The 13,071-nt window shown below is 47.4% G+C and overlaps 1 protein-coding gene across 1 annotated transcript; it reads right to left on the reverse strand.

The window, feature by feature from the left end:
- Positions 1-3,259: 3,259 nt before the first annotated feature.
- Positions 3,260-9,042, reverse strand: CCK (cholecystokinin). The gene is made up of 3 exons (XM_061373181.1): positions 8,936-9,042; positions 7,165-7,425; positions 3,260-3,642 (listed from the first exon to the last, which is right to left on the reverse strand). The coding sequence occupies exons 2-3, from the start codon at positions 7,421-7,423 to the stop codon at positions 3,506-3,508; spliced, it is 396 nt and encodes a 131-aa protein (XP_061229165.1). The 5' UTR covers positions 7,424-7,425; positions 8,936-9,042; the 3' UTR covers positions 3,260-3,505.
- Between the last annotated feature and the right edge of the window lie 4,029 nt (positions 9,043-13,071).

A 13,071-nucleotide genomic window follows, 5' to 3' on the forward strand; every position in this document is an offset into this window, starting at 1 on the left:
TGTTCCATCTGGATATTACAGCACACAAAGCTGCTTGTGGCCTCATACGGTCCCTTCCTGGGCCTTTGGGGGTGAGGACGCAGCCCCCAAGTCCAGCTCCTGAGTCCCTTCAGCTGTCACCTTGGTCAGAAGCTTACAGATAGCACAACCAGGGGGCAGGTGACAGTGGTCTGTGAGCCAGGAAAGGCCACAGCAATGCCTGTGCAGCAGGAAACAGGAAGGTAAAATCACTTGCTCTCAGCCATGAAGGTTTGTAAGGCGGTTGTAGGAGCGATGGAAATCAAGGGGTGTGATGCGGCTCTGTGCCAGCCTGGATGCTGTGTGCTGGGCAGCCCTGCACAAACCCACCCCCTGCAGATGCTTCTAGAGGGTGCTTGGTGTAGAAATGCTTTCAAATCATAGAATCAACCAGGCTGGAAAAGACCTTCAAGATCATCCAGCCCATCCAGTGTCGGAATCACTCCAGTGTGAGGTGTCCTGGACCATGGCAGGGGTTGGAACTGGGTGATCTTAAGATCCTTTCCAACCCAAACCAGTCTGTGATTCTATGAAATTACTGATGTTGATGAAGAAAGCCACGGGGTGCAAAAGGAGCAACTGGAGATGGTGCAGAGGTAGGAGGTCTGCTGCGGTGCATCCCTATGGGATGCTTCTCCCTAGAGATTTCAGTGCATTTTGGAGGAAACGCCCCATATGCTGGTTATTTGGTGAGTGTCTTTTTCCTCTTTCAGGACAGCAAATGCTGCCACAGGGTAACCAAGACTGCATGAGTGAGTGCCTGGAAACAACTGATGTATTTAATGCACTTGGATGACTTCAAAGCAGATCAGAACTACTGCATATACAAACCTTGGAAAGCCAAATGGCCGTTGAATTGGTGCCTCTGCTCTGAAATGCAATGTCCCAGTATCTCAGAAACTGCACTGGATGCATCTTCACCACCCTACAGCAAGGAACACAGTCATCCACTCTGACGGATGGGTTGGAGGGAAGGGTAAGTTGTTGAGCACTGTGTGTCCAAGCCTGGGCTGTGGACACATAGGATTGCACCCAAAGCACCGGATGGCCCCACACCATCACGCTGAGGTTTCACAGTTGCTCCCAGCTTCCTGAGCACATCTGTTGGCCGCTCTCCACATCAGATTGAAGTCAGTGAGACGTGCCCTGCCTTCCTTTGGTACTCCCAGGACCTGCTGCCTGTCCTTGTATCCGCACTGAAGAACCAGCATTGTTCAGCTGTGCAATGGCAGCTCGCTGGGTGATGCACAAACTGCTTTAATTCAGTTAAGAAGCCAGTTGAGGCCACAGGATACCAACCAAAATCATTAAAGGCCTGGAAGTCATTGGTGTTCATTGATGCTCTCGCCTGTAATGCGGGCAGTGGGCTTTCATGTGAGAACAGCATAAACTCAAGAAGCTGAGTTTGTGTCTAAAAGATCAGAGAGATTTTTGTCCTGCTGAAACAGGCTTCAAGCTGTGCTGAATCCCATTGCTGTTCAGTTGGTCCAGGCACTTCGCAATGATTAAAGCTTGAACAAGCCCACGGACACTTTCATTTTCGTTGGGAGAATTTCCGTGAGCTCAGGGGATATAAAATCAAAGGCACTGAAGAGCCTTCCACTGCTCTAAGACATTGTAATGCTCACATTCTGTCTGCAAATTCCTCTGCTCAGGCTGTGGAGAGAGAGGGACCTCCTGTTTGCACTGGGGCTTGCTGAAATGCACAGGGCTGGGATGCAGCTGGGAATATCTGGCTCTTACAGGAGGGATTGAGGGAGCTGGACCTGATTTAGTCTAGAGAAGAGCAGACTGAGAAGGGATTCCATCAGTGCAGATCAGTATCTCAAATGTGGGTACCAGGAGGATGGTGCCACTCTTCCCAGTGGTGCCCAGAGACAGAACGAGGAGCAATGGCCATAAACTAACACACAACAAGTCTCACCTCAACGTAAGGAAGAACTTCTTTACACTGAGGGTGTCAGAGCACTGAACAGGCTGCACAGGGGGGGTGTGGAGTCTCCCTCTCTGGAGACATTCAAACCCTCCTGGGCACGTTCCTGTGTGACCTGCTCTGGGTGGCCCTGCCTTGGCAGGGGTTGGACTGGGTGATCTACAGAGGTCATTTCCAACCATAATGGTTCTGTGACTGTGATTCTGTGTCCCAGGCCCAGTCAGGATGCTGCCCCATGTGTCAAGGATGGGGGGGGTTCATGATGCAATCAAGTGGGTGGAGTAGAGCAGCATCCACAAGCACTCCAGGGCAGATGAGACTGTTCCGAACCCAGGTGCACTGTTGTAGCTGAGGTTTCCCTTACACACTGCCCAGCAACCAGGGAATGCTGCCCATTCCTGGGGCATGGATGGCCCTGGCTCTTGGGGGAGCTCCCATGAGGAGCATGGTCCCACAAGGGCAGAGTCATGGGTTTGCAGTAAGCTGCTCCCTCTGCCCAGGGCAGGGCTGCAGTCACCGTCCCTGCAAGTGTTCACACAGTGTGGAGACGAGGCTTCAGTGCCATGGGTTAGTGGTGGCCTTGGCAGTGCTGGGAACGGTTGGACTGGGTGAGCTGTGGTTCCAGCCTGGTTGATTCTGTGGTTCCTTGTTCCCACACTGGTGGGCCACAGCTAACTCAGGCTTTCCCCATGGTGCTCAGGAGCAACCTGTTTCCACTTAGGACATTGTGACTAGATGCTTTGATACCTTCTCCCCCTCAGGGTCACCTTCTGCTCTGTTCAGAGACCTGCCCTCCCCCTGTGCCCAGTGAAGGCTTGGCTCACCACCCAGCAGGGAACACTATTCCATGACACATGCTGTCTGCAGAACTTTCACACTTAGTTCCCAACATAAAATAACTAAGCCAGGAAGATGGAAGATGTTGGTGTCATTCATAGAGACACAGAATGGTTTGGGTTGGAAAGGACCTTAAGATCATCCCGTTCCAACCCCCTGCCATGGGCAGGGACACCTCACACCAAACCATGTCACCCAAGGCTCTGTCCAACCCTCCTTTTTGTGTTGGCACTGTTGTCTATTCACTACAAACCTGTGGGGTTGCTGTGTGACTCAGCCCTTTACAAGTGGGGTCACTGGCCCTATCTGGCACTGTTGTGTTTCAATCTGGACAAGTTCCCCTCAGTTCACAGCCATTGGGACTGACACAAGACTTCTCTGGAAAGGAGCTCATTTGTCTGAACGAAGGCATTTTCCTGCCTTTCCTTATGGGAGGAAGTGAGCAAGATGCAGTGACAGGACAAGAGGGGGTAAGTTGAAATCATTTTAATACAATATCAATGTATGAGAGACCACAGAAGAAAGGAACCATTTGGTGGAAAATTCTGCATCTGTGTGTATTGCATTGTGGAGTCTCACTGACAGGCTCACAGCGAACGCATGGCACAGTTTAAAACACGTGGAGATTGTGGAGAGGACAGGAAATGGGGTTTTCTCTTTCTGTACAGAGATGGGAATGTGATTTTTCCTCTTCCCGTCGCTACAGTTTGCTGGTCTCTAGGACGAGTACTCATATTCCTCAGCACTGCGGCGTCCAAAATCCATCCAGCCCATGTAGTCTCTGTCATTTATCCTGTGTGTAGGGTCAATGGTCTGTACCCTGTTTCCCATAACTGAGAACCTTCCAGTGGGACCTAAAGGAAAAGCATTGGGAGAGCAGAGAGTAAACGGGACACGTTTTACACCTTCATCCGTGTTCAGATCTGTTTTGTACTCGTGAGCTGATGTCTGCAGTAGTTGAAACTGTTCGACTTAACACTGGCCATGTACCACCAGTGTCATGTCATAGGGCAAAGCATCACAGAAACGTTATGGGAAATGTCCTGAGAATGGCTTGAGGTTTTCTTTACTGTAAACCAAACAGACCATGTTCTCCCTCCCACTGCAGGAACATTCTGCTCCTGGCTGCCAGGAGGGAGTATGTGTAAGCAAAACAATGTGAGATGTGAGTTAGAGTCAGAGTAAGAAACTTCTGCCATAGCAGAGATTGTCTTTACAATGGATGCATAAGGAATCACCCTCCTAATTCTTTTCTTTCTGGCTCCACTTCCCATCCTTTGCAAGTTAAGATTAAAAATAGAGAATAACTAATAGAACAATAGAGAGAATTCTGTCAGTGGATAGACTGCCACAGAAGAGATTCTTGGGGACAAGATCTCCTTTTCCCTTCCTATTTCAATAGAGAAAGCCCAAACCCTTACTCACTCTTCCTGTAAGACCATACCCTTGCTTGCTGGTACTGGGAGAGCTGCTCTAGATGCAAAACAACTCTGCTTGAGGGCAGACTCAGGCATAAGCTCACTCCATAAGTGACTCCACCATAGCCCCGTGTTGCTTAAAGAGGCTTAAATGTAAGTACAGGAGCTCCTACAGTGCAAATTCAGTACCAAGTGGGGTAGAGTGATGAATCCCAGGGTTTGTGGGGAAGGAGGAACAGTCCTGAAATGGAGAAAGCCATGTCTGGAATTTATAGCTAGGGATATCTGCTTCTGGAATTATGCAGGGCTTGTCGCTATGTCGGTGATACTCTCATTGCCCATCCAAAGCTTCACCAGGGCTGGATGCTGATCCCTGACCTTGCCTTGCCCTTTCTGTCTTCCTTGCTTAAGGCATCAAAGAGACACAAACTATTTGCAGAATGATTTGTCAAGAAAGGGCTGTAATCCTCCGTTTTGACATCGTCACGTTCTGTAACCAGAAATGCAGGGAAAAATACATGACTTCTCTGCACACTCCCTGAAACCAGCCAAAATTGGCACATGCCAATAAATAGATCCAGTTCAAGCCCTGAGTGAGGAAGGAACAGATCTGATGTATTAGTGTTAAGTTTAGGCTGAGGCTTGAGGAATACCTGAACTGATCAAAGAGGAAAAGAAGCCCAAATCAACCCCCACAAATCCACATCTACACAACTGCCTTGCTTACGGTTTCTTGTGCTTTGAAGGAGCCCTTGATGACTCTGGGCTTCTGTATTTGAAGGATTCCCTCACGTAATGATATTTAATGAACACGATCCATTAACCCAAACCCAGCTGCATTGTTTTGCTAGTGGTTGCAGAGGGATAGGAGACTTTCTGTGCCAGATCCACACTGAAAGCCTGAAGATGAATTGAATTGAAAGCTAGGGGTCACAAGCAGTAAAATTAACAGCACCTTAACTACCTGTCCTCAAACCACCAGAGACAGCCTGGGGATGCTGCAGAATCAATGCGCAGCAAATGCAGTCCAAACTGCAGCAGCTTGGTTCTGAGGCTGCCATCTAGCCCAAACCTCTTGAGAGCATTTAACTCCCTCACTGTTTAAATTGGAAGTACTGTCCAAAATCAGCTTTTCTATTCATCACAAGGGCAAAAGCCATCAGTGGTGACTGCTAACGCTAGCAAACGCCCAGACTCTTTCCTCCTAGATGAGATTTCCGAGTGAGTATTGCAGTTTAGACAGGTTAAAAGTGACAAATAGAGGAGGTGGGAGTGTTCCACACATTTTCTAGGAAGAAGTACTTCCCAGAACCTTTGTGTTACACGAGAACATAAGGGGTTGGTGGGAACACTATGTGTCGTTCATTTATAAACTAAGTAAATAGTGGTATAAACCAGTAAATAAGCATATAAATACATATATTTGCTGTGAATCTTCTCTTCTGTGACTAGCAGCTACATCTACAACCCAGAGTCCAACTACCTAGTCATGGCACAAGAACCCCCTTATCTGCTAACAGTCACTCTGTAGAGTTAATTAGATTTGTCGATTAACATCTATGCAGGAGTTCTCCTTTGTATTAACACTTAACAAAAAGAAGTCTTAAATCCAAAGTGGGTTCTTTTCACTTCATGTTGAGCTATTTGGAAATGTCAGGCAGATATCCAAGAGGATAGAATGGCTACATATATTAGAATAAGGAGTTTTGTTTCCGTGTAGGTGGGTGACAATGATTACAGAAAGGAAAGGTAATGAGGATTCTGCTTTGCAGACTCCTACAATAGCATCCTTACTGAGTAACAGTTGTTACTGAATCATGGAATTTTGTATCTGAATTCTCTTTCCATTAGATTATGAACTGCTACAAGAAGGTCCTTAATGGATATTGTGCAAATATTGGTATTGTGAGATAAAGTCTCTCAGACTGTATTAAAAGTGTTATTTTCTATGGTTTCTGATTTGGCCCCATTCTATGTACGCAGATGAATGTGTCTGGCTGCATACGTAATGCATAAAAACGCATACTGCATCTCTTTAATTGCAGACCTCCACCAAAAATCAGAGCAGGATTTTGCCTGGCACAGAGGTCAGCAGTGAGGCTACCAAGAGGGCAGGATGAAATGATGCATCTAAGGCTGTGTGCTGAGATAGGAGAGGAGAGAGCTCTTACTTTTATAAAGCAAATGCTACCCTAAGCACAGTCTGGGGCTGAGACTGAATTCATTTCTCAATGTCTTGATGCCGAGTTAATCCTATAAATACAGTGCCATGGAGGTTTTTAAGTCAAGATTGTGCTCCCAGGCTGCCCAAGACCAAAAACCTGGCAGGAACTGACATGTTTTGAAGTAAATGTGGGGTTTCTTATCACTGCTTTTAGTTATTGTGTTGATAAGTGTGAATTCTGATCTCTCAAAAGGTTAACACTTTTGTAACTTCCTTTGGGAACAAATACACAGAACCCCCATGACTCAGCTTTCCCCAGAACCAGGTATTTTTGACTGAGGTGAGGTTAGCCATTTGGTACGTATTTATCCTCAGAAAGGTGTTCCTGCTCTTCTGGCTTCAAACAAAAAGGGAAGGAGGAGGTTAACCAAATGAAGAAGCTCAGAGAAAAGGCAATGACTGTATTTTATCTGAGATACCACATGCTCCAAATGCCACCATAATTCTAAGGCTATGAAAAGAGTAAGCTAAAAGCTGACCTGACAGGTAGGCTACATTTCCTTCAGTTACCTGTACACAGCTCTAAGGCAGTGCCTGTCATGTACATCATTTGGGGGGAGTAGTTTTGCAGTAAATGTTTTTTACATCAGGAACAACTGGGCAAAACTCTACATCCTCTCTTCTCTAGGAATCAGTGCTAGATGGTGACAGCGTTATCCTAGCATGTGGGTATCCCTGCAGGGAGTTCCATGGGCACAGAAGGAGCACAGTAAGGAGGGGATGATAACCAGTACCTTTTCTGGCTTGCTGGAGATACTTGGCCAACAAAGCACCGATGTTGGCTCTTTGGTCAATGCTCCCATCCAGCCTGGGCACAGGTTTCTGCGGGCCAGCAGCAGATGAAGGAGCGCGGACGTGCCGGTGATGCTCTGTCAAGCTCTGCTCGAGCTCAGCAGCCAGGGGATTCCCATTGTGTGAGCCCAGGGTTTGCTGTCCAAACGAGCTCGCTGAGAGCACAGCAAGGAACACGCAGATGCATATACCACTGTACATTGCTGGGGGGAAAAGGAATGACAGGCTCTTAGAACGACCAGATTTACTGTGTTGTACATTGTCCTTACCCCCAAATTCCACTGGGTGTAGTGCTTCCTGAGCAAACTAGGGCTGTGTTGGGGTTTTTTGGATGCAGGCAACTGTGGGATCTGTCTTAAGCTGGAAAACATGGGAATAGTTAAATAGTTAAATATCCCTTGATATTTATAATATCAAGATATTAGTGAAATATCAAGACAATATCAAGATAATAGTTAAATATCCCCTGATACATTGAAGGAACAAAATTACTCCACTGTAGCATGTGCTCCCTCATCTACTCAGTTCTTATTTCCTTTTCTGAGGCTGTATTTCCTTAAAAACTAAGGGAGATGAACCCAGCTCTGTGAAAATAAAGAAAATCTCAGTATTCAAGCAGTTCAGCGTTTTGCTGTTGTACTAAAAATCGCTGTTATAGCAATGCTCAGTTTTGATGAGTTCTGTGAAGAGCCTTTATTCTATCAACCTTCATCGGTTTGAACTTCAGCTCAAGAGGTTTCTTCTCATCCATCACACAGAAAGGAAAAACAAAACCTTGTCCCAAGGAAAGATAACCCCAAATCTAATGCCCCCCCCAGCTATCTGGTCTAATAGCTGAGGTGGTAAAAGCTGTTAAAAGCTGTATGAAATAATGAAAATATATAAATATATATAAAATATATAAAAATATATATATAAAAGCTGTATGAAATAATGTATCAAAGATTCTTAACAAGAATCTTCATCTAAAAAAAAGAGAATTTATATGCAACTGTATTTTTTATGGCTTCCTTAAACAAGCACTAGAGAAAATGATGTTGCTTTGCTGGATTATTTGCTCATATAAGCCGAAATAGTATTTATTAGGAGAAACAAGCTACCTAACACTAAATGCTATAGGAGTAATTCCCATCTAGAAATACACAGGAATTACCTATATTAGAATCTCTGAATTAAGTTTCTGACCAGCATGCTGAACATAACCTCTTAATTTAAAAGAGAAAACTAAGTTGAGTTGCCCATCACTTAGACTGGATTGAAAACACTTGTAGCACATAAAATACTGGGGGTTTTAGTATTGTTAGGAGATGAATGATATCTGTCAGCAGGTCACTCCAGCAGGGTTAACAGTGATGGACCCTTAATAGGTACTTATAAACCGAAGGTGAGTTGCATGCTTTTCACAGGGGTATCTTTTTAACCGACCCAATTCCTGTATTTTTTATATATATAATATTTCCATATATTACATATATAGAAATACATATACATACACACACACATACATATATATGTGTATATATGTATATATAGACATACAAATCGTACGGAGTCCAAACACAGCATCTCCCCCCTCGCCTCGCTCCAGCGGCCGGCCGGGACCCTCTCCGCAGCCGGCGGGATGCCCGCAGAGCCGGTAAGCGCCGGCCCCCTCCGTGTTTCACCGCTCCCCCCCATACCCCAGCACGGACGCAGCCCGCGGGTGCTCCCTACCTTCCCGCTGCGCTCTCCCGAGGTCGGACCTGAGCAGGGAGGGATGGAGACCACGAGTCCCGTTTGTGCCCAGCCGGGGAAGTTGGGGGTGGCTCAGCCCCGGCCCCTTAAATAGCGGCGGGAGCCGCGACGGTGTTTGCACAGCTCTGACGCAGCCGGGGCCGCCCCCCCCAACCTCGGTCCGTGTGGCTGTGTCTGTGCCCCCCGACGGGCAGTCTCGCCTCCCACGGGAGGGTGGTTCTGATGGGGGGAATACAGCCCCCGCCCAGACACCACGGCGACAGGATGCTGGCGGGGCGCCCGGCCGGAGCTGCTCCCCCTGCACCCCCTGCCGGGGCTGCGGCAGGCGGGGTGGGCTCACCCCGACGGCAGGGGAAGGTTTGGGAGTTGCGGGTTTGGGTTCCTCTCGCTGCAGCGTCCTGCGAGCTGCGCCCTCCCCGGGCCACCCCGTACTCAGGGAAGTGGGGTGAGCACCTCGTTAAAAACAAACCAAAGCAAAGGACGACCCCCCTCGCCCAGGAAGCCGGAAATGGGGATGGGGACGTTCTTAACCCGGTTCTTTCTCACCGACCCCCCGAGCTACAGGTTTCCCCCGAGCCCACTGCTGGGCTCCGGCGAGACCGTGCCGAGTTGGCAACCTAGTTCTTGTTTGAGGTCGCAACCCGGAGGCCAGCGAGCCCGCAGCCCGCTGCCCCTGCCCCTGCCCCTGCCCCGGGACCCAGCCGGCAAGTCCCGCTGCAGTTCCTGCCAGGGCTGGCAGGGGGCGACAAGGAGCCGCCTCGGCGCATGGGCTGCGCGGTCCTGGACCAGGTGTCCGTCTGACGGGGTGTCTGTCGGGGTGTCTGACAAGTGTCTGCCTGTCAGGGTGTATGTCAGGGTGTCTGACAAGTGTCTGTCTGCCTGTCAGGGTGTCTATCAGATGATGTCTATCAGGCGCTAGGCAGGGTGGTGGTTGCTGACCCGGGTGTGCTGGCTGAGCGTGGGCTTTTCACCTCCTGCATCTGCACCAACACCGGGCACGGTTACAGAGAAGCAACATCAAAACCTGCTTTGGAAACAGAACAGGAAGTTGCAAGTGGATTGTCAGGGGAACGAACACCGAAATTGTTCCAGTAGCGCCTGTCCAAGTGCTGGTTTAATGGCTCTGTGTGTCTCTGGAATCAAACCTGGTAATCACAGAATCCCAGACTGGTTTGGGTTGGAAGGGACCTTAAGATCATCCAGTTCCAGCCCCCTACCATGGGCAGGGACACCTCACACCAGACCAGGTTGCTCCAAGCCCCTGTGTCCAACCTGGCCTTGAACACTGCCAGGGATGGGGCAGCCACAGCTTCTCTGGGCACCCTGTGCCAGCGCCTCAGCACCCTCACAGGGAAGAGCTTCTGCCTAAGAGCTCAGCTCAGTCTCCCCTCGGGCAGGTTCAAGCCATTCCCCTTGTCCTGTCCCTACAGGCCCTTGTCCCAAGCCCCTCTCCAGGTTTCCTGCAGCCCCTTTAGGCACTGGAGCTGCTCTAAGGTCTCCCCTTCAGGAGCCTTCTCTTCTCCAGGCTGCCCCAGCCCAGCTCTCTCAGCCTGGCTCCAGAGCAGAGCTGCTCCAGCCCTCGCAGCATCCCCATGGCCTCCTCTGGACTCGCTCCAACAGCTCCAGTATTCCTGATAATTCAATTCCTCTGTTTTGTCTTGGTGGGAAGAATGCTCATTGCTCTTGGACAATTGAACAGTCAGCACTGGTCTGAGCTGCAGGTGTCTGGGAAAAGCACCGCGGTCTTTCCGGGAAGGTACACTACAATACCGATTCTGGTGGAGCCACATCAAGCCCTCCTGAAACTCCCTGTACATAATGAGTTCCCAAGCGACTGCCTAAAGCTTAATAGAAGAGAAAGACAAAGAGCTTACTAATATGTGCCTATGCATAATTCATAATTCATATCACAATAGTATAAATATAAGTGGGGGCATTTAAGGCTGACATATTTGCCTGGTTGAGCAAAAACACAGTACGGGAGTTGGTTTTTGTTGAGCTGATGTGGAATATCAGTTCACTTCCATCCAGGACTGCACAAATAGAGCAAGAAAATGTATGTGCATGTGCTCATGCACGTGTGTGCAGCAGCCAAACTTACTGTTGGTGTTTGTGAACACACAGAAAGGCAACAACATACAACATGGAATAGAGGAGACGGGGATGTTTGCTAGATAGTTATATGGATATGTTTCTGTGGCATCTCTGTGCTTTTATAAGATCATATACTGGCTTTTCCAGTGTACCTCTGGATTAATCAAATTGCTATGTTTGCAATAGGGTCAGGAACTCAACAGCCTGAGCACAGCATAGAGTTTTCTGCTTCATTCTACCTACATGATCTCTACACCGACTGCAAATGCCTGGATGGTTTTCCTATTTAGACATCATAGTGTATGAAGAAAATCAAGTGAGGCTATAGCATGATGTCAGGTTACTAAAGTCAGCAGTTCTGCACCATCTGTGACTTCGGTTATAGGCTTTTGAATATTGGATTTTCTTCATTAACTCCCTTAATACTAGTACTTGCAGTCCTTGGAGATAACTTTCTGGCTTACTGATGCTTTCTTTGGTGGGAGTTTGAAGTAACATGTGAGTTCCAGTCCTTGGTAAAACATATGTTAATTAATGGCATTTTAGAATTGTCTTGGGCAGAGATAAAAGACCAGAGAGCCTGTTCAGCTTGAGCAGATGTGATAGACAGCAGGACTCTGAGGCTGCGTATTAGTGACTGATGTGGCACAAAGAGGAAACAATAAGGGTTTGCTTTGCAGTGACCTGTTAGGTTCCAGGGCCAGTGTTTTCATGGGTTGCTGGGCCTAGATGTGCATCATGGGTGTGTAGTGTCAACCACAGGAGGGCCTTGTGCCACCATCATGAGTGGGCTGAGACAGATGCTGCTCTAATGGAGGGAAGGAAGTGTTTTCACTGCACTGGAACTTGAGTGACATAGCAAGAACCCAACAATAGATGTAAAAGAAATTTAAACCTAGAGTGAACCCTGCAATGCAGTAAATGCTGATAGCGATGCATCCCTAAGGTAAAGCTGGATGCCACCATAGTTTAGAGGCTGCAGGCTTTTTAAAGGTGCTTTTTCAGCCCATGTCTCTTCATAGATCTTAACAAAGTTTCTAACAGACCTGACCAGACTGGTGTCTGTCATTCAGACCTGAAGTACCTGCTTCATCAGATACTTCGTTGAGAAGGCAGCTGTGATGACAGCACTCTTGTATATGAAACTGAAATACATGTTTGCAATACTGGAATCTGTTTTACATTGATGGGATTATTTATGGTGTTAAATAATTGCTTTCCATAATTAATATTGCATTTTATGTAGGAGAAACCAGTCCAGCACCCTTTGCTCTGTATATTAGTTCATCTATTATAAAAATAGGCTAGTGGAGAAAGAAAATACATAGTACCTTTCAAAATACTTTGTACTATTCAGACGCGCTGTTCCCCTTGCTGCCCGGACCCAGACAAGAGCATCCTTTTCCACTGTGTGGCCATAACAGAACCCTGTAGGAGATACTGTTTGCCCCACGGTCCTCTCCTCTGAAAGGGGAATGGCTGTCTAATCAACACGAGTCAAGCAATTTGAAGTCCCCAAAATAAAGTTCTGTAAATGACAAGTGCAACGTATTGGCTTCACTTTCCAAACCTTTGCATGTTGTCATCTATGCTAAAACTAGAATCAGAATTTAAGAATAGCAAAACAATTTGATACTGGATAGATTGGACAGGAAATAAAGGCTTTGTAATGTCCTTCAGAAGAGATGGGGGCTTTCTGTTTGATACATAAGTGGATAGGACAGCTGGAGTCTTGTTATTTCACTTCCACTTTAAATTACATGCTGTAATATGGAAGGAAATTGAATTAACCTGAGTGCAAAATATGAGTTGGTATTATGACAATTCCTATCTAAATGGAAATGCCAGAAACATCCACACAAGGGGGAGATGCTGCATTTCAATTTCAGGAATTACCTTCTCCAGGCATGGACTGAAAAAATAATGGTGATCTTTGGACAACAACCCTGGCTGCATTGCAGTGAGCTGGTGGAACGGCTTGGTTGTGAGCATGGTGTAAAGAAGATTCTTGGAGGTCCTAG

Source organism: Neopsephotus bourkii, unplaced genomic scaffold, assembly GCF_033783945.1.
Source record: "Neopsephotus bourkii isolate Nb327-2 ecotype Australia unplaced genomic scaffold, CSIRO-AGI_Nbou_v1 NB_1629, whole genome shotgun sequence".
NCBI classification, from domain to species: domain Eukaryota; kingdom Metazoa; phylum Chordata; class Aves; order Psittaciformes; family Psittacidae; genus Neopsephotus; species Neopsephotus bourkii.